Genomic DNA, 18678 nt, shown 5'->3' on the forward strand with positions numbered 1-18678 from the left:
GGGTTCAATTCTCAAGGACTTGCAGTTGCCAAATTTGCATTCTCGAGATGCTGGTTTTCAACAGCCAGCATCTTCTGCCAGAACAGCCTGAGTATCTGACCATAAGGACATCCTTGGCTGTTCTGGCAGAAGATGCTGGCTGTTGAAAACCAGCATCTCGAGAATGCAAATTTGGCAACTGCAAGTCCTTGGGAGTTGAGCCCTAGCCCTAATGCGTGGCCAGCCAACGCAGTTCTACTCTTTCCAGCTTCCTCTTCATAGGTAAAACACACCATGCAAATTTCAATGTAAGATAAAGCCACAAGAATTGAACAATGAAAATATATACGTAGAAACCATTTGTTAGCCACAGCGGTGCCTTTTCAAAGTTGTTTATTTTAAAACATTAAACCCAAGCTGAATAGAAACCACAGGAATTACATTGAGAATCGTTTCTGTTTAATATCTGCAGAACAGAAAGAACACAAACCAGTAAAAAATAGCTACAGTACAATGTAATAAATCAACCAAAGTCAAAGAAAAGATTAAAATAATAATAATAATAATAATCAGGCTCACCCCTCAGTTTAAACCCCCATGAAATTTCAAAATGTTTGGGGTTAAGTGGAGAACTTTGAAAGAAGCTAGTCATGTCTAAAGGCTTTAAAAAATTATATATATATTTAATATACATATATTATATATGTATACATAAAGTAGAACGCTATAGAACCATTGTGGTTTAAAGCAAAACCAGATGGAAAAAGCCAGCGGAGTTTTATTGATAGAATTCTCTGCACGTCTCAGAAAAGGGGAGATCGACAGAGTCAAATTCACAAATGTTTCCCAGGTTAATTCTAATGACAAAGGATAGGATAAACAGAATTGCTGGTTGCCAATGGACCACAGAACCAAGCTCTCTGGTTCTTGTGCCTTTTGTAGCAAATGGGAGGGCAGAAATCAGAAGGTGAACCTTGGCCCTGCGTCAGAAAGATGCCATCGCCTGCTGATTTAGGCTGGCGGGTTGGATGGTCAATAAGCCAAGGTTGTACGGTGCTTTGAATCTGCGCTCTGATGTACCTGTTTGCCTTCAAACCCAACATGCTGCAAAGCCCGGAGTCATGAAATAGGTGGCCACAAGGGCAAATTCGACTAGTTGGCAACCCTGCCAACAGACAACTGAATGCAAAGATTGATTGGAGTGAGGGAAGAGAATAAAACGGGCACGGTTCTTGACAATAACATCAATGTTCCTGGAAATCAGAGCCTTGAGAAAACAAAGCAGGCTTCCCCACGTTGGGGCCCTCCAGCTCTGAGGGATTACAACCCCCAGAATCCCCACCCAACCTCTCTGAAAAGCTGAGTTGATTCGGGATGATGGAAGTCCAACAGAATTAGACTGGGGAAGCCTGAGAAATGGATCTGGGTGTCCCAGAGGGAGGAGTGAAAAAAGAAGGAAAGCCCGCATTGCATAGAGAGAAAAGTGTGGTTGTTGAATACACAAAGCACCAAGAACTAGCCTGACACTAGTCCAGCAGCTGCTGGTGGTTGTTGTTTTGTTGTTAAAAGTTAAGAAAATATTCAGCACTGCTTACAGCTGTCCAAGTTACAGCCATGCTAAAACAGGTTCTAAGATTGGTCTCTGAGTGTGTTTGTGTGTATCTGTTTGGTCCAAGAAGTACACCATTTTTCCTCTTAGGAACTTTTTGAGATTGGGAGATTGTTTACCGGGGAAATCTGAGGACTAACAACGATGGAATGATCTTCCACCACCACACGCACGTAGCTGGGAGCAGAGGGGGGTCCCATCAATTTCCCAGCTCCTCTCCTACCCGCACAGGGAATCACCTCTCCCAACAAGAACTCATTAGCTACAAGCAAGAGCACCTGCCTTAGACTGAACCCAAACACTGGTCCTCTTAACTCAGTACTCTAACAATCGCTGGTAAGTGGTTCAAGTTTTCTGCTCCATTAAGAAATGGCAAGGGCTGGATCTCTTGCCTGCAATGCCCTTCCACTGAGCTATTGGCCACTTATATGAAACTGAGGACCTAGCCAACGACCTGCCTTCTCACACGGAGGAGCTGGTTGCAGCGATCAGTGCTCCAAGGATCTCAAAGCTAGCTACACATCACAACGACATGCCCACAACACCTAGGATCCAGAGATCTGCTCCAGGGCTGCCTAAACTCTTTCAGGCCCGAGAGGTTCACTCATAATCAACTTTGCTGATTATGTGTGGCCTGAAGAACCACTCTTTAAGAAACATGCCTAAAAAATGAGCACAGGCCTAGATGGGTTCTTTGAATCCTTGCCTACCTACCTGGTCATCAATTACAGGATGAAGAACAGAAACAGAAGGCCAAAGGGTCAACTTTGCTGAAGAACAGGCTTTTTTTAACCCAGTGTGGGTCCAAGCCAGAACATTCTAGGACTCTTGAAGACAAAGGCTTGCAAGGTGCAGGAAGCTGGAATCCAAGTTTCTCCATTGTCACTCATCATAGGACCTGAACTGGAACTGCTCTCCTGACACCCACCATTCATCTGGAGGAGGATGCCAGACTATGGGAGACGCAGCCAAGAGAGCCCCTTCTCTTAAACAAGGGCTCAAAAAGGGTGGGGTGGGGACAAAGCTGCGGAACTCCAGCCTGGTTTCATCTCTATGGCTTTTAAAAGACTTTTTTTTGGCACACACTGAAAGGCTGCATCATGTAAGCAGATACAATCAAGCAATGCATGAAACCTTCACCGCAGGAAACATCTGACATGACCTGATGCACTAAGCCCTAGGTCTCAATCTTTCAAAAAAGAACTATGCATGGCAGGTCAAGCAAGTGTTGAAGAAGTGCACAAAGGCAACATTCTTTCTGCTTCAGTGGCCTCCATCCATGGTCAGAGCTGAACCATGAATCAAAGCCATCATTCAACCCTCTCTTGCCTTGCTTGCTACCAGACACTGATCACACCCCACCATCTTCTGCCCTTCCTCTCTGCTCAAGCTGTACAGCGCGGTAACACAGAGATCACAAGGATGTCTCGCACTTCCCAAATGCACTGAGCACCATTAAGGAAACACCAACAGTTATTCACAACTACCCAACCTAACCTAGTAGACCTAAGAAAGCACCAACATGCTCTTGGGAAAGAAAAGGTCATGAGTCCTTGGTGGGTCAGAGATTGGCAAGCACAACAGATCTACATGGCAAGTGTGCTGGTTCTGAGCAGCAATCGAATTTAATGCACACGTGCCTGAGTTTCTGTGATGCTCCAGAAATTTGCCCTCAGTGAGATTGTTCCAAATTCGGCCAGGTTCAAGCTGCTCATTCACGTTCCTTCCATTACAGTTAAACTGGCCGTACCTGAGGTATTTAATTAAAACATGCCCATCAGATTTGCTAAAAAAATATATTGAAGACAGTTGAGAAGAATCTAGATCAATGTTTCTCAACCTTGGCTGCTTGAAGATGTGTGGACTTCAACTCCCAGAATTCCCCAGCCCAGCATGGCTGGCTGGGGAATTCTGGGAGTTGAAGTCCACATATCTTCAACTGGCCAAGGTTGAGAAACACTGCTCTAGATCCTCAAGTTTGGATATATGGATGAATACCATTTTTTTACCTTAAACCTTTTCTTAAGAAGCAAAAAAAAAATTCAAAATGAAGTGAGCTAATATTACAGACAGGATACAAAACACTACACTTCGGACAGCACACACAAAAATAAATTCACAGCCAAGTCTTGATTCGATTTTTTTTTCTTTTTAACAATTACAATGCAGTCTTCAACACTGACGCAAGGAGTCCATCATGCTATATACATTTCACATTGTGGAGATGCTGTGTGTGCTTGAAAAGGGTTCGTGGTCCACATTTTCCTGTTGTTTGTTTTGAAGAAAGTGCTGGGATGGTGTCACGGGAAAACCAACTCCATTGCCAATGGCTACCAACCCTTGGAAGGGAGGAAGAAAAAGGAAGAGTTTTCATGGCTCCAGTTTTCCATACCAACGTACTGCCCCCTCCTTCAGATTCTTGCCAAGTGGTATCAGCGTCTACCCGTCACTTCTCTTGAATTTCATAACTGTCATCCTAGGCCAAAACCCACGGTGGTGGTTCTGCCATGACTGAGTGGCCCAAGAAGTCAACAAGGCCATCCTGAGATCTCAACACTTTACTTGAAAAAAAACATGGAGACAAAATAAGAGAACAGGAAAAGAAAATCCTTTATGGGGTTCACCTGCTATACCACAGAAGCCGTGATGAAGACACCAGGCCAGCAAAAAGTCAACACTCTGCCAGCCAATAATTGCGGGATCAATCTTGGGAGACGGCAGGGGTGAAAAGCCCTTAGCAGTCGAATGGTTGCCACAGATGCTTGGCACGAGGGAGAAGATGGGAAAGTGGTCCCAGCTTCTCTTTAAAGGCATACAAGGGACCATGCACACACACATTTTCTGAAACAGAGCCATTTAGGCATGCCCCACAAGATCTGCACGTGCTGTTGGCGTCCCAAGCAATCCATATATACACGTGGGTGTACAGGCACACACCCAGTTGACTCTTGCCCCCGTTAATAGAAGTGCACCAAAGTTCGGTGTTACAAACGAGGTAATTCTGTGACTCTGTTAGCTGAAAAGTCAGGCCGAATTCAGAGTCCCTGGAGACAATTCACCCACCAAACTCCAATCTGACAGCTTGGTCTTCTCCACCAGGTTGTCTTCTGTCCACGGGAAAGCACCAAGGACATCTTCAGTTAGTAATCCATGAGGGTACACCAAGCTGAAGCTTCTTCACAATCTCAGTGGCGATTACTTCTCAGGGGAAAGTCAATTTCTGTAGTGGTTATTACAACATACATTGCTGGTCCCTTCCTTAAGATCATCATACCCATGTTTTCTTCTGCCTGAGAAAGACAGAGGAGGAAGGCTTGTCTTCCTGATCTTTACAAACTAAACTACCAAGAATGTTGTTCTGAAGATCTGTGGTCATTTGCACGTGATGAATTTTCCTTTTAAGGGCACGCTTCCAAAGGTGGTCAATGAAGGAATTTATTTTGAATGTGCAGCTTTTGCACAAATACCTGCACATTTGGGAACAGATCAGATTCCTCTCCTAGTACTACCAGGTGCTGTGCTGCGTTCCTGGGATCTAGAGAAATGTTACGCAGCTGATTAGGGCTACCTGCACAGACATAAGTTAAGGTTTACATGACCCTGATGCTCAAGAAATACCTAACAGTGGTTTTGTATCTTCCTGTTCTGTTGCAAATTGCATTCTAAGGATGTCAGAGCCCTCTAATATCCTAGGTTTTCAAAGCAAGCAGGCAACTGGGGGGGGGGAGGGGGGGACACCTCTCCAGATCATCTCTGCCTCACCCCCCCCCCAGTAAAAGGAACTAATTTTGAAGGAGAAAGCAAGCAAAACTTCCTCTCAAATGTGCAAAACTTGAAAAGGAAATCTTCATGCTTTAAAATGAGAATGTCCAAGAGATAAGCAGGAATAGGATGTAGCTCTTCAATGTCTTAAGGATTCTCACCTAGCAGGAACACCGGTTGGAGCCCTACGGCAATTTTCTTTCCCCCAACCTGCTGCTGATCTTTGCGGTTGACTGACAAGTTAAGAAGCCTGTGGGACACAGGTGGTTTGTTCAAGTTCAGGTGAGAGACTAGCAGGAGACACCTTCCACTCCTGTACCCCAAAACTGCCTTGACGTTACAATATTTTATCTTTGCTTTCTGATCCAAGGATAAAGGAGCAGCGACAACTGTCCCTTCTCCAGGTAAGGTCAACACTTCCAGGGACTCGTCTATCCTAACGCTCAGAAGAAGCCCTAATGAAAAGCGTTGAGAAGTCTAACGTGTTAGGATCCCTTGCGATGAAGCTCAGTTTTGCTGGCAGTTCCTCTGCCTACTGAATTCTTGCCCCAAAACTAGACATTTCACAGGCCTCCCCCCACAACACCCGCAATACTCCTTAAATCTTTTCCTGGAATATTTTGGAACCAAAAGGGTGGTAGTTCCAGTTTTATGACTTCACATTAGTCTCAAAAGATGTCTGCTGAGTGCAGTTAGGAAATACAAAACCAAAGTAGGAAGGCAGGTACAGCACAACCAGGGGGTGTTCACAGAAGTGGGTGTGTGTATGCATGCGAGCGCATACATCCAACCACACACAAGCTGGTGCAGGAAGCCCCCTACTTCTCTCCAGGACTGTAAGTCCAGATACTGAGAGAGAGAAGTAAGCCTGTAGCAGAGGTATCCAAGAACCACAAAGGGTTAAATTCGCAGACCATGTTGTGTAGTATGGAAGGAACTGAGGACCTGCCAAGATCCCAACTCTGCCGAGATCCCAACTGAGGACCTGGCGAGATCCCAACTGAGGACCTGCTAAGATCCCAAGTGGACCAATGCCGGCAGGAGAAAAGAGGATGCCTCTTGAACAGCTAGAGAGAGATCTGCAGGCAAGGCTGGGACACATTGGAGCTTCATGGCGGTGTGCGCATTAAAGATGGCTTCTGTAGTTTCAGCGTGCCACATCGAGAGCACTTCTACACATTGATCCAGTTGTAATTCATCTGACTCATCAGACCGTTTTGGATGGATTAGAGAGAGGCCTTGGGGAGGAGACGATCAACTTCGCAATTCCCGGCTATCGAAAGCTGATCCACAGACAGCAGAGGAACACACAGGAACACTGGGTCTTCAGCATGTGCACATGTGCATGTGGATTAGTTTCCCTCTCTGTGGAGAGAGAGGTGCAAGGCAACAGAGCCTTGATCTCCAATAAGCTTCTACTGAGGTTTCTTCAAGTGGACATGGGCCAGGTCAAGCTGGGAAAGAAGCAGCAGGAAATGCAACTGAGCTGGATCCTGGACTGGGGGAAAAAAGCAGTACAGATCTGCGAAGACAACATAGGCTGGCAACATTGGCCCTTTCGTTCCATTCTTCACTTCCACACATCCTAGTTTTCAGTGCACGCTGCCAGAATCCGGCCGAGGCTGGTTGGTGGCGAGGTATTTGGCTCTCATGCTGGAGGTGTACTAGAGAAACGAGAAAAACAAGAGGAAAAAACAAGAGGACCATCAATTCACACAACTGGTGAGAACTACTTAAGACACAGGTCCTGATGGACCTCTTAGAACTTACAAATGAGTGAGCTGGTGCTCAACCGAAGATCACAAACACAAGGAAACATGGTTTTGCAGATGTAGTAAAGATGCTTACACTCTACACCTTCCTCTTCCTGTATTTCTATAGGGGACTTCTGAACATTGCTAAAATTCTGTAGCAAGGAATTCTGACTCTCTCACAAACTACACAACTCATTTGAGGAAAGCCCTAGCAGTTCGGTCAACAGTTTCTCGTACAGAGAAACAGTATCTTGCCTTGTAAACAAATTGAGGAATAAATACAGTACTCAGGCCAACTGTTCCTGCCTTAAAGAAGTGAGGGGAGAAAAATGGCAGATATGGCCAACTTAAACATTGAAAGTTAGGGTTCATCCAGGTTCTTCTTTTCAATCAGGCAAGGGAAGAGATCAGTTAATTAAAATATAGTTCTATGGCAAGCAAAACCAGGAAGGATTTAGGCTAGAGTATGTGTCAACGTTTCTCAACCTTGGCATCTTTAAGATAGGTGGACTTCAACTCCCAGAATTCCCCAGCCAGCGTAGCTGGCTGGGGAATTCTGAGAGTTGAAGTCCACCTATCATAAAGTTGCCAAGGTTGAGAAACGCTAGTAGGTGTCTTCCAACAGCAGGCTTTCCAAAAAGAGAACCACTGACAATGTTTATCCAATCTTGGTTGCATCCATACTGGTGTAACAAATGTTATGCCAAGTCATCTTCAGATACTGTTGAAATACACCTGGTGTAAAGGATGAGCAAACAGCTGGGGTGGGTGGAAAAGGAGCACCCCTCCTTTTTGAAAATCTAATGCACGATGTGCAGGTCTTCCTCAATGTGTTTTCGGCCATTTGTAAAGACACTTGAAAGAATGCATTCTAAAAACTTGCCAAAGTAATAACTATTTAATAAAGAATTAATGGAGGGGAAAAGAGAGCTTGGGTTTATTATACTATTTTCTAGAGTTTTTTCCCTTTGATTTTAATGGTATATTAGATGGCTAACAGTTCTATGACCATTTTTCTTCTGGTAGCTGATTTGATATAATAAAGTAATTTTTCTGCATGACCCAGACTAAATTTTCAATAACAGAGCAAGCTTTTATTGTACTGAGACTATTTCGGGTCCAATTTCAATATATTCTGGGCACAGAGCAACTCTACTAATCAAATTTATTGATTTCTCAATAAGCAAACCTCTTTCCAAAATTATTTTGAGGATTATGGATACTTCTCAGCACAGTTCTCGTATTTCCATTATGACCACTGAAATGGTTTGAACAAAAGAAACTCAGAGAAAAATAACATCTGATAGACATAAAGGATAGTTTTCAGTTCCACTGAGAACAGAACAAAGCCTTAAAATGTGATTCCATTTTAGTATATTTGCAGCTATGCTGAACTTCTGGATTTGCTTAGCAACTAAAGGCAACACATCACTGTTTTAATTCTCCTTTCGCGCACAAGTGAGCCAGATTGTTTGATGTTTAATATGTAAGTTTGTTGCTGATACGCATTTGGGCTGCAGGAACTTCTATCAGGTATTACCTGCACTAAAAACATTTCATTTTGGGTGATTTAGATGACGAATTACATTTTAGGAATTTCTCTAACCTTCCCATCAATAGCTGCAAAATTTTGTGTTTGCATATTCCAAACAGGAGAACCGGTTTGGTTTAGTGGTTAAAAGCAGTAGGTTAGAAATCAGAAGACCATGAGTTCTAGTCCTGTCTTAGGCACAAAGCCAGCTGGGTGAGTTTGGGTCAGTCCCTCTCGCTCAGCCCTGGGAAGAAGAAGACAAGGGCCAACCACTTCCAAAAATCTTGGGAAGAAAACTAACCAGGGACTAATCATCACCAGGAGTCAAGACTGACTCGAAGGAACCTCAATCAATCAATCAATCAATCAATCAATCAATCAATCAATCAATCAATCATTCTGAGTAAGATTATGTAAACTGGCACTCCAATTAGGACATCAACTAAAGTTTCATTTTTTTGGTCTTCTCCCTGCAGGTGGCAAAGAAGGTCTTCCTGAAGGTGGTTTCCAAAGCCCATGGGAACGAGTGACATTCTTCATAGCTATATCTTTTGGTGTTCCTTCTCACAATTCTTTCTGATCTTCTCTATTTGTATAACATGCTGTGGGTCCCCACCCCCCCTTCAGTGACCCTTGTGATCACAGGAGGTCTCTGACACTTCTCAGAAAAATGTGACATCTGCTCTGGCCCTTCTTGTGGTAGACTTCCTTGTAGCAGGAAAGGCGTGTTAGTCTCTGGTAGGCCAAAAGCAGAAGGAATCTGGTAGCATCTTTACTAATACATTTTATTCAAAGGCATAAACTTTTGTGAGAGAAAGCTGATGCCTTTTAATAAAATGTGTTAATCTGAAATGGTGTTACCAGACTTTGCTGATTTTAGGCAGCATTGTACAATCCACTTCTTTTTCCATTTTTGTCGCCAGTGGTAGGAAGACTGTGAAAACCACCAGTTGTAGATTACACTGCACGGTTGTTTCTGATTTCTGGTTTGGCCCTTAATAATAAGGCAAAGGACCTATCCAAGAACAGAAATAATTGAAAACAGCAATGCACACTGATCTGTTGTATGTGAAGAACAAGAGAAAAGACTATAAGCATCTTAAACATCACACAGAGGGAGAACACCCTTTTGAATCAGAACCAAGAGGAACATCTTTAGGAGATTTTATGTTTCTGGGAAGGCTCTGCTTATAAAAAAGCTTTGTTGTTGTTTCCAACAGAAAAGAGGGTGACTCACCTATGACAATCACCAGGGGAGGCAGCTGATGAGAGAGTGAGGCCCCTAATGCCAACTCTACCCCTTTTGTAAATATATCATGGATTTGTGTGCCTGAAAGGAAGGGGCAGAACATCCCAACGCATGTTTCATGATTCTGACAAGATCTCTGGATTCTACAGACACCTCTGAACGTGTTCTTAAGCTTTCATTTTATGCAGTTTAGCATTAATGGTAACCTTGCAGCACCACCCTCAGGATCAATATCCTATGCACCCTACCACTGAAATCCACACTAGCACTCTGGATTTTTCAACACCGAATATAACTATCCTTGCATCACTGCTTTTCGAGAGGAGTTGGCACTCTCGTTTGACCAAGGACCTTACAAATAAGATTGAGAACATTTTCTCATACTTCAGGCCCTAGTAAGAAATGTTTATGTTGGGCTCTACCCTGTCAAGTTCTCTTCCAGAAAAATAAGTTGTCTGAAATACAAAGTTTGTAATACAGAACATTAAGAAAGAAACGAGAATGCAGTGAACAAACAGCCATGGGAATCTGGAATTCCTGCCCCAAGATTTGATGGACCAGGCGATGCAGAGACAGAGACGGTCACGGGAGTAAAAGGAGGCAGTGACATTTGGAAGAGGACAGGCAAACATGCATCAAATGACATACACAGATCCCTCCTCATGCACTGGACAACGTGCAGCCCAAGCAAGGCATGTTTCTTTTGACAGCTCACTCCAGAGGTTCTCAAGCATACATCAAAGCAAAGCGAGCCACGCAAGGAAGATGCCAGTACGAAGACCAAGCAAATGGCAGCAGAGGTAAGGTAGGTGTGTCTCTTCCTGGGGGTTTCGTTTCCTAAATCCTTCACAAAAGTTAGTATAAGTCTCTTCTCAGAGTTCCCTGGGTGTTCACCAGGTTGTAGATATTTTGCACCAGTCTGGTTTAACCATGTTTTAGCAGAAGGTAGCAAGCTAGCCTTTGCTTGTTGAAGACCAGTGTTTCTGGCAGGGTTCTGGGAGAGCCAGATGTTTCTTGCTGCAGGATCCTGAACTCATCTAGATTGGGTGGTATGCCTGAAAGACTATGTCTAACTCTTGGTGGAATTTCCCTGGGTCTGTGGGTATCAAGGGGACATTATTAACCATATTGCAGAGATCAGGAGGAGACCACGGAACATGAACATACATGGTCTTCCTGGCCACCAGGGGACTGGGCCCTACCAAACGGGTTTCGTGGAGGATTAGCGGACTGTTGGTAGCTTCTGTATTCAAGGTTTACGTCTACATTATGAAAGCCGGAGCAAAGAAGTAGCACCCATTTGGGAGATATGGAAGAAGTCAGCCTCATGAACCAAAATAGGATAGGATGTGGCTCACGGACCAATCAACCAACCCACTCAAATAATCCTCATTTGCTTTGCATTAGAACCGGGGAAGGCATTTCATAGTTTCTGTTCTTAGATAAATAAGAACAGAACTGTACTTTGCCATTATGTTAGCTAGTTTCTTTTAAGGAGGTGAAACCTGCGCCAGATTCAACTTTATCCAAACTTCTAGGCTGGGATTCAAAACAGCAGTCAACGCCTTTGATAAGTCAAAGTTGCTGCATCTGAAGCTGGTTCATCCACAGCCAAATCAGGTTAAAAAAAAAAGCTGTTTTAAAGCTATGAAACTCTGCTTGCAATTGCAGGGAGGTGATCTCAAAACACAGTTGGCCAAATCTTAAGACAGGGTTTCTCAACCTTGGCAACTTTAAGACATCTGGACTTCAACTCCCAGAATTCCCCAGCCAGCATATGGGGTGTGGACATGTGGACATATGCTGGCTGGGGAATTCTGGGAGCTGAAGTCCACATGTCTTAAAGTTGCCAAGGTTGAGAAACCCTGTCTTGAGTACTCTGGGTTTAAGATTTGTTAGGAGAAGCTTCAGTTAGCAATTTTATGGAACCGCCTTGGGCGTCCTGGGATATTATTGGCAATCTTGGTTTTCATCTTTGTACGGTGCCCAGAGTCTCTGTTGTGAGATGGGTGGCCATCTATGCTATTTAAATAAATAAATCCACTTTTTTTTTTAAAGACATAACACACTGCAGAAACTGTGACACAAATGGAAAGAGATTTGGGGAGAGACAAATAGGTGTTTCGCAAGAGAGTTCTGCAAAGTTGCAGTGAGCTAAACCATATCCCTCTACGTGGGACTTCAACTGGTGAGATGTAGAACCAATGCAGTTTCAGCAACTTGGCGGTATCAAACATGAGGCTTTCGAGAGAGAAAGAGGTGGGTCCCTTTTGATTGCCAAGCTCCTGTTCCTCTTCAGGAAGGGGGCTCCGATTCACCACAGCCACAAGGACCGCAGGGAGCTTGGCCATGAAAAGATGGTGAGGTCACTCCATTACTGAGCACCAGGGCGTAAACCCTGGGCAGGAGAAGGACAGGGTGGGGGGAAGTGCAGGGAGAGGAAACGTGGAGTCTCGGGCACGTGGCCTGAGGAAGTCAGTGCAGGATGGCAGGGTCAGGTGGGTGAGTGGGCGTTCAGCGAGAAGGACCTTATTTCAGTACCTGTTCCGTTTTTGCGGGCGCTGCTACCAGTACGTCCGAGCACTGTCCGAGGGCTTAAACTGCCAGCTCATATGGCTGCTACTGTCCAGCGCAGCCAAATACAGCTGTGATGATGCAGGAAAAGAGAGAAAAAGAGAAAGTGCAGCCTCAACGTGCATGAAAAACTCAGTGCAAGCATGTGACCCGTAGTGGTGGGTATGTCAATGATGGGGAAGGCTACCATCCTTGGAGAATAGACCTTGGAGCCAGGAAGGGGAGGAAACAAAAGAAGGGATGACTCAGGGGACAAAAAGAATAGACAAACGATGAAGAAGACGACTTCTGCTCTAGGGGAGATTCGGACTTGGTTTCCACAAGTTGAGCCAAAAAGGAACGGATCCTGAGGTGCGCTATTCTATTCGGCTTTTGCTCGGCATCCTCCTGTTGGTGGATCTCATGGCTTGGAGTCAGCAAACACCAACCTGGATTTGAGTCCAATTCGGCATACACGCTGATCTGGATTTTGTTCAGCCTTAGCCAAATCTGATCTCATCAGAGAAGCTGGTGGTACATGGTTTGGCTAAGTCGCTCATTGATCCTTTTGACAAGGCTGCTTTCAACAAAGCAAATGGTTGCATGCTAAGAAAGAAGACTCCAATCCCATTGACATGGGGCCTATGTCTTTCACATGTGAAGTAGACACCACTTCTGTGTGCTATAGAAGAACACTTCAATTTTTACAAGCAGTGTGTGTCTTCTTGCCCTCAACCTCCAGAGCATGGACCACCCGAACTCCTAGATTTAACTCAGATGTATTGGTGGTACATGCTCTATCATGGGGGCAACGCCTCTCTTCCTTTAAGTTTAGGTAGGACACCAAAGATATTCTATATATCCCAGATCCTGAACTAAGACACAGCATTCCCATTATATCAACTTGAAGTTCCTTTCTCTTTTGAAGTCTACATCTCTCTCCTTCCAAATCTAGAACGCAACCCTGCTAGAAATGTCTTGAGGACCACAACTGTTTCTTTCTAATCTTCAGAGAATTAGGATTCTTTTTGGCCAAAGGAGAACAGTAGAAAAAACATTACTACTAAATTCTGCCCACAAGAAACTATGACAGTTGAGTATGTTGTATTAAAGGTACCAAAACACCTGTAGCAACGAATTCCACCGTCGCCATATGCAGAGTCAGAAGAATAAACATTTCCCAAAAAAGTGTTTGCTCTAGAAAGCTAGCAGTTTAAATCTTTCTCAAAGTGGTTAAGAATAACTACATATGTTTCTAACTACGGCTAGAACCACCATCCTAAGCATCTGTTTTCTCTTGACAAGACTAAAGTTCCTTCTACAAGACCAGCCACTGCAAACGTGCCTTCTCAAACAAACAAAAAAAAGATTGATTTTTGTCCTTTTAATATACTGAAGACATAAAGCACAACTGATCACTGGGAAGACCAGAGTATTCCATGCTGGTAGAAGACTGTTGGATTGAAACCAGCAGCACACAGAGTTGATAAATCGAGAAGATTGCAACTGATGAAATTAAAGTAGAAATAAAACCAAGTTTGTTTATAATCGCTTCTTGCCCAAAGAGAAACTTCCATAAAATGCATGATTTTTTTTTTTCTGGAAATCAGATTCTCCCCCTTCAAAGAGGGAAATTATGAATATTAAAACCCAAAAAGAAATTAAACAGAGAACGGAACATTTTTCTGTGTTTCTTTCAAGGCAGGTTTTGGTGTCACCATAATTCCACGTACCCCGTGGCCAGATGTTACCTGCAGAATTCTGCTTGTGGTCCACAGCTCTGTGGAGGCCCCATCGTCACAATAATGTTCTCTTGGCGCATTTTGCAGGCAAGTTAATGTGCGTGTGCCTGCCTATAAGACAGGTTCCATGCTTAACGATGGGAAGGTCGGGGAGGGGGGGAATGCACTTGTCTCTTTCATTTATTTGTGATGCAGATCCTTGTAGGGCAAGAAGACCCAGTAGCTGTTTGTAAAGATCTCCAGAGCAGATTGTGGTTTTACCCTTCAAAGAGGAAGACCAAGACTTACAGAAGGAGGTGGAGATTCCCGACCGATCAGAGGGGTGTTCTCACAGCGGGGATTCTGGAAATTTGCATTCTGGCTCCTGGGGGTAAAAGAATCATATTGAGAACTCGGAAATGTGATATTATTCAAGAGGTCAAGGAAGAGTGGTCGGAAATGCGTGATCTCTCCATCTTGGAGAAGGCAACATTTTCTGTTAACCAAAGGCTGCAGCAATGTATGTTACTATGGCAGAGAATGGGTGATATTTTACAATAGTATTTTGTACTGTTCATATTATAGTCATGTATTCATTAGTTAAACCAGTGGCTACTGATAAGTAGAAGATATAAGGTCCATTTTTCTTTCTTCTTCTTCTTTCTTAGTGTGTATTTTTAGTTTGTTTGGGAGTCTCTCTTTTCTCATTTTTTTTAGTTTAAAGATTGTTTTGTGAATTGTGTATGCATAAAATAAGTAAACCCTAACCCTAAGTAAATACTAAGACTTTTTAAAAAATCATGGCTCCTGTGGGGGGGAGGGGGAAGAGAGGGAGAAAGAAAAGTGTATGCATGAAAGAATAACCCAGTTTCTGGTGTATTCTGAAAGAGTCCCACAAATGAATCCGTGACCATTAAAAATAAAATGTCTATGGAGTTCGTATCAACCCTGCAAGAGTCACCCTTTTTCTTGACTTCACAGCAGGTGAAAAACCAATTTGTTTTATAAACAATAATTTAGTGGAAGTGTTGGCATGATGCTCAAAAAATTATACTTTTTTTAAAAACATAAATACACTCTGCTTGATATCTTCTACCAATGTCATATCGAGCAACAATTGTATAACCTCAGTAATTAGCTGGGCATTCATAGAGAATATCGCTTTGGAAAATGTAACTTTGTTTTACATAAAATAAAAGGATTATAATAAGACTAAAAATAAGCAAAAAGTACTGTCAATGTGCCTTTTAAAAGAGGAAAAGGAATATATATCTCCATCAATCAAGATCTGCATATCTGCATATGCTGCATTATTGCTAAATAAAGCTCTAACTGTAAAAAAAAAAAAAAGAAGAAGATGATTTATATGAGGACTAGAAAAGAGCCGGTTTGATGTAGTGGTTAAGACACCAGGCTAGAAGCCGGGAGACCGTGAGTTCTAGTCCCGCTTTAGGCACGAAGGTGATCTTGGGCCAGTCACTTTCTCTTAGCCCTAGGAAGGAGGCAATGGCCAACCACTTCCAAAATCTTGCCAAGAAAACTGCAGGGACTAGTCCAGGCAGTTGCAAGGAGTCAAAACCTGACTCGAAAGAAATAATAATAAAAAAGAGAGACCACCCACACACATCCATCTATCAGTGAGAATGGCAGCCCCTTTTAGGGGCTCACCCGCAGCACCCTTACATTTTGGGGAAATGATTCCTTCCTTCCTTCCTAGGAACAACAGTGGGACTTCTTAAACCTTGCAGCAGGCAAGCCTCTGTCTCACGCCTTTTTTTCCTACTGGCAAGAATTCCCAAAGGAGCACAGAAGCTCTTCCCATTCAACTCTACAGGTATCCCCTGATATTCTTCTAATACTTTCTGAAGCTGTGGACCCTGGTTGTCTCGAGTCCTATTATCTCCAAAGCCATAAACGACCCAGAATGACCTAGATAAGGAGAGGCGCCAATGTGGGTGAATCTGGGTCATCTCACGCGGTCTGCCGGTCTGCGTGCTTTATGGTGGCCTACTCTGGCTAGCCACAGCTTTCTAGCCAAGATATCAGAAGATGTTCAGAAGAAGCACTGAAGATGTTACCTAGCCGGGTAATGAAACCTTTGCAAGAAAACAACCAAGCTCAGGGAACCCCAAGGACGCCACAAGGTATCAGAGTTGGAAGCTGTGACCCTCGGCTGCAACCCCCGAGCGCCACCACCACTCACATGTACTCTGTGACGGGAGCGTTGCTGACGGTGTGCGCAGCTGCTGGGATGCTGGACTCACTGCCATAGCTGCTCCCGCAGCTGTAAAGACTGGGCATGTGCACTCGGTACAAGTTGTCGTGAGTTTGCCTGTTCCCCTGGGCGGTAGATTCTTCCTCGCCGTCGTCTTCAGTGCTCCTGCGAAAGGGGAGAGAGAGGGAAATCAACAGGTTTCTTTTGAGGCCGCTTCCAAGAAAACACAGCAAGCATGTGGCATTGCTAATCTCGGCATCCTCCTCCACGCGTGTGCCTCTAAATCATCACAGGCAGGGGAGTTGGAGACGGCAACAGACGGCCCCCCACAACAACCCTCCACCCTGAGAAACTTCGAACTCCCACCGGCACCATCTGGGCTGTCTCAGCCCACCCTATTCCCCCAGCGCCTGGGAGCCAAGACAGAATCAGTGCAGGTGACGAGAAGAATCCTGCTAAGGACGCAATGTTGATCCAGGAGGCTGGCATTCCATTGAAACAGTGGGAAGAAATGGGCTTTTCTTTTTTTGGAAACTACTGCACCAGACTAGCATCCACACCAGCATTTTAGTGACAATTGACCATTCTCCTGAGCCTGGGTGAGGAGATATATCCTTGCAGGATCTACTGGGGGTGTTTCGCAAAGGGTTGTACTAGATATTTCCTCAAAATAAGGCCTGGGCCCTGGCCACCCGATTCAAAATTTGCTCGAAGAAGGACACGGGCGTAAAAGAACTGGATTCCAGGTCCCTGGCTCATTTGCTGCGAACACCACAAGGTGGCAGTGAACTTTTGCTGTAGAACACCCATGTGAGTCAGCGAAGGCACAGCCACCAGCACAGCTCAGAGAGCAGACTCCACGTTTTGCAGCTGCAGAAAGTGGGGCCGTCCTCCGGGGTCGATCAAAAGCATCAAGATGGCAGCTGTGGCTGTACGAATGAAGGCCCGACCCTTTTAAACACGTGTTGACTCCCCCCTGCCCTGGAGAAGAAGAGTTTTTTTTAAGCCGTCTTCTGTATGAATGGCAATGCAAGCACCTTGGTCTTTCTGGTCAGTCGCTCCTCCTTAGCCTTTGCCGTTTCTATTTTAATGTATTTTTTGGCAGCCTACACAGGTCAGGAAAGAGATCCCCCTAAATATATTATCAATATGGCCTGCTGGAATGGTTTAGTAGATGGACTCTATCTACAAAATCAGAACCCACAAGTCTTTCCTGACACGGGACGCTACCTACCTCTTCTGCTGCCAAGTGTGTGGGACGCTACACACTATAGAACTGAACATCAGGGCCGTGACAAAGGAGAAGAGAACCAGGTAGATAAGTCCTTCCACACCATCATAACAGAAGCCAGTCAGAGCTTGGATGTAATCCTAAAGGGAAATAAATACATTATTTCAAGCTCCAAAGGAACACTGATCCAACTGGGTTTCTGAACGGCACGGCTGCATCCTTGAAATACACATAAAATTGTGCATGGTTCTGCAGGCCCTTCTGGTTTCTTTTAAGTGCTTCTTAGTTCTCATCCAAATATAAAGATAAAGCCACACAGACATGTATTGAGAGCCAGCTGTTGCATAGCAACTAGGAGGTTAAACTGCATCTCCGCCACAGCCCAACGTCGTCCTCGGCTTTACTCGCAGACAATATCTAGATAACAACGTTAGATCTTAAAGGACTGTTGTCAGAACAGAACATGTCCAAGGCACGCTGAACACGAGCGTAATTTCTTTCAAGACTTGAACTATGTGTGTTTGGAAAAAGGGAACCGGGCAACATGGTCCTCCTCTCCAGCTCTTGCTTTTGAACAGCCTCCTCCTCCAGTGGTCCACAGAATTGTTCTCCAATCCATGTCAGCCGAGGACAAGAAAAACGTAGCTTGCTAACGTGGACTTTTTATGGCAGACTCAGTTTACTACAGCGTTTCTCAACCTTGGCCACTTGAAGATGGGTGGACTTCAATGCCCAGAATTCCCCAGCCAGCATGGCTGGCTGGGGAATTCTGAGCATTGAAGTCCACCCATCTTCAAGTGGCCAAGGTTGAGAACACTAGTTTACTAGATAACATGGACCATAGAACAGGTTTAAGTTCCTGTTGAATGATGAAATTCAAAACAGTACAAATGAACTGGTGTCCTTGCATTAGGTACATACTATCCTATCATGGTTCAAGCTTTGCTTTTTTTTACAAAAAAAGAACAGCAAATGGTCTCCATTGACTTTCCCCAATCAACACGCTCTTCTGCTCACAACTCCCATTTCCTGACCTCGTCCAAACACAGCCCTCGAGCCACCAGTGCCTAGTGG

At 44.3% G+C, this 18678-nt stretch overlaps 1 protein-coding gene across 3 annotated transcripts in view; it reads right to left on the bottom strand.

Annotated features, from left to right (window-relative positions):
- Positions 1 to 421: 421 nt before the first annotated feature.
- TTYH3 (tweety family member 3) overlaps positions 422 to 18678 on the bottom strand; it is a 61035-nt gene continuing 42778 nt past the window's right edge. The window contains exons 11-14 of one of the 3 annotated variants that reach the window (XM_088147977.1): positions 17608 to 17744; positions 16362 to 16538; positions 14468 to 14543; positions 422 to 7014 (exon numbers count right to left, since the gene is read on the bottom strand). In XM_088147977.1, the coding sequence (XP_088004103.1) occupies positions 6943 to 7014; positions 14468 to 14543; positions 16362 to 16538; positions 17608 to 17744 (462 nt within the window). In that variant the 3' untranslated portion in view covers positions 422 to 6942. Of the gene's footprint in view, positions 7015 to 12228; positions 12530 to 14467; positions 14544 to 16361; positions 16539 to 17607; positions 17745 to 18678 lie in introns of those variants that run through there. The other 2 variants (XM_088147979.1, XM_088147978.1) reach the window with 2 other exon arrangements.

Source organism: Python bivittatus, unplaced genomic scaffold (assembly GCF_059951505.1).
Source record: "Python bivittatus isolate LINGU-HERP-01145 unplaced genomic scaffold, Pbiv_v1 ctg000560_np1212, whole genome shotgun sequence".
NCBI classification, from domain to species: domain Eukaryota; kingdom Metazoa; phylum Chordata; class Lepidosauria; order Squamata; family Pythonidae; genus Python; species Python bivittatus.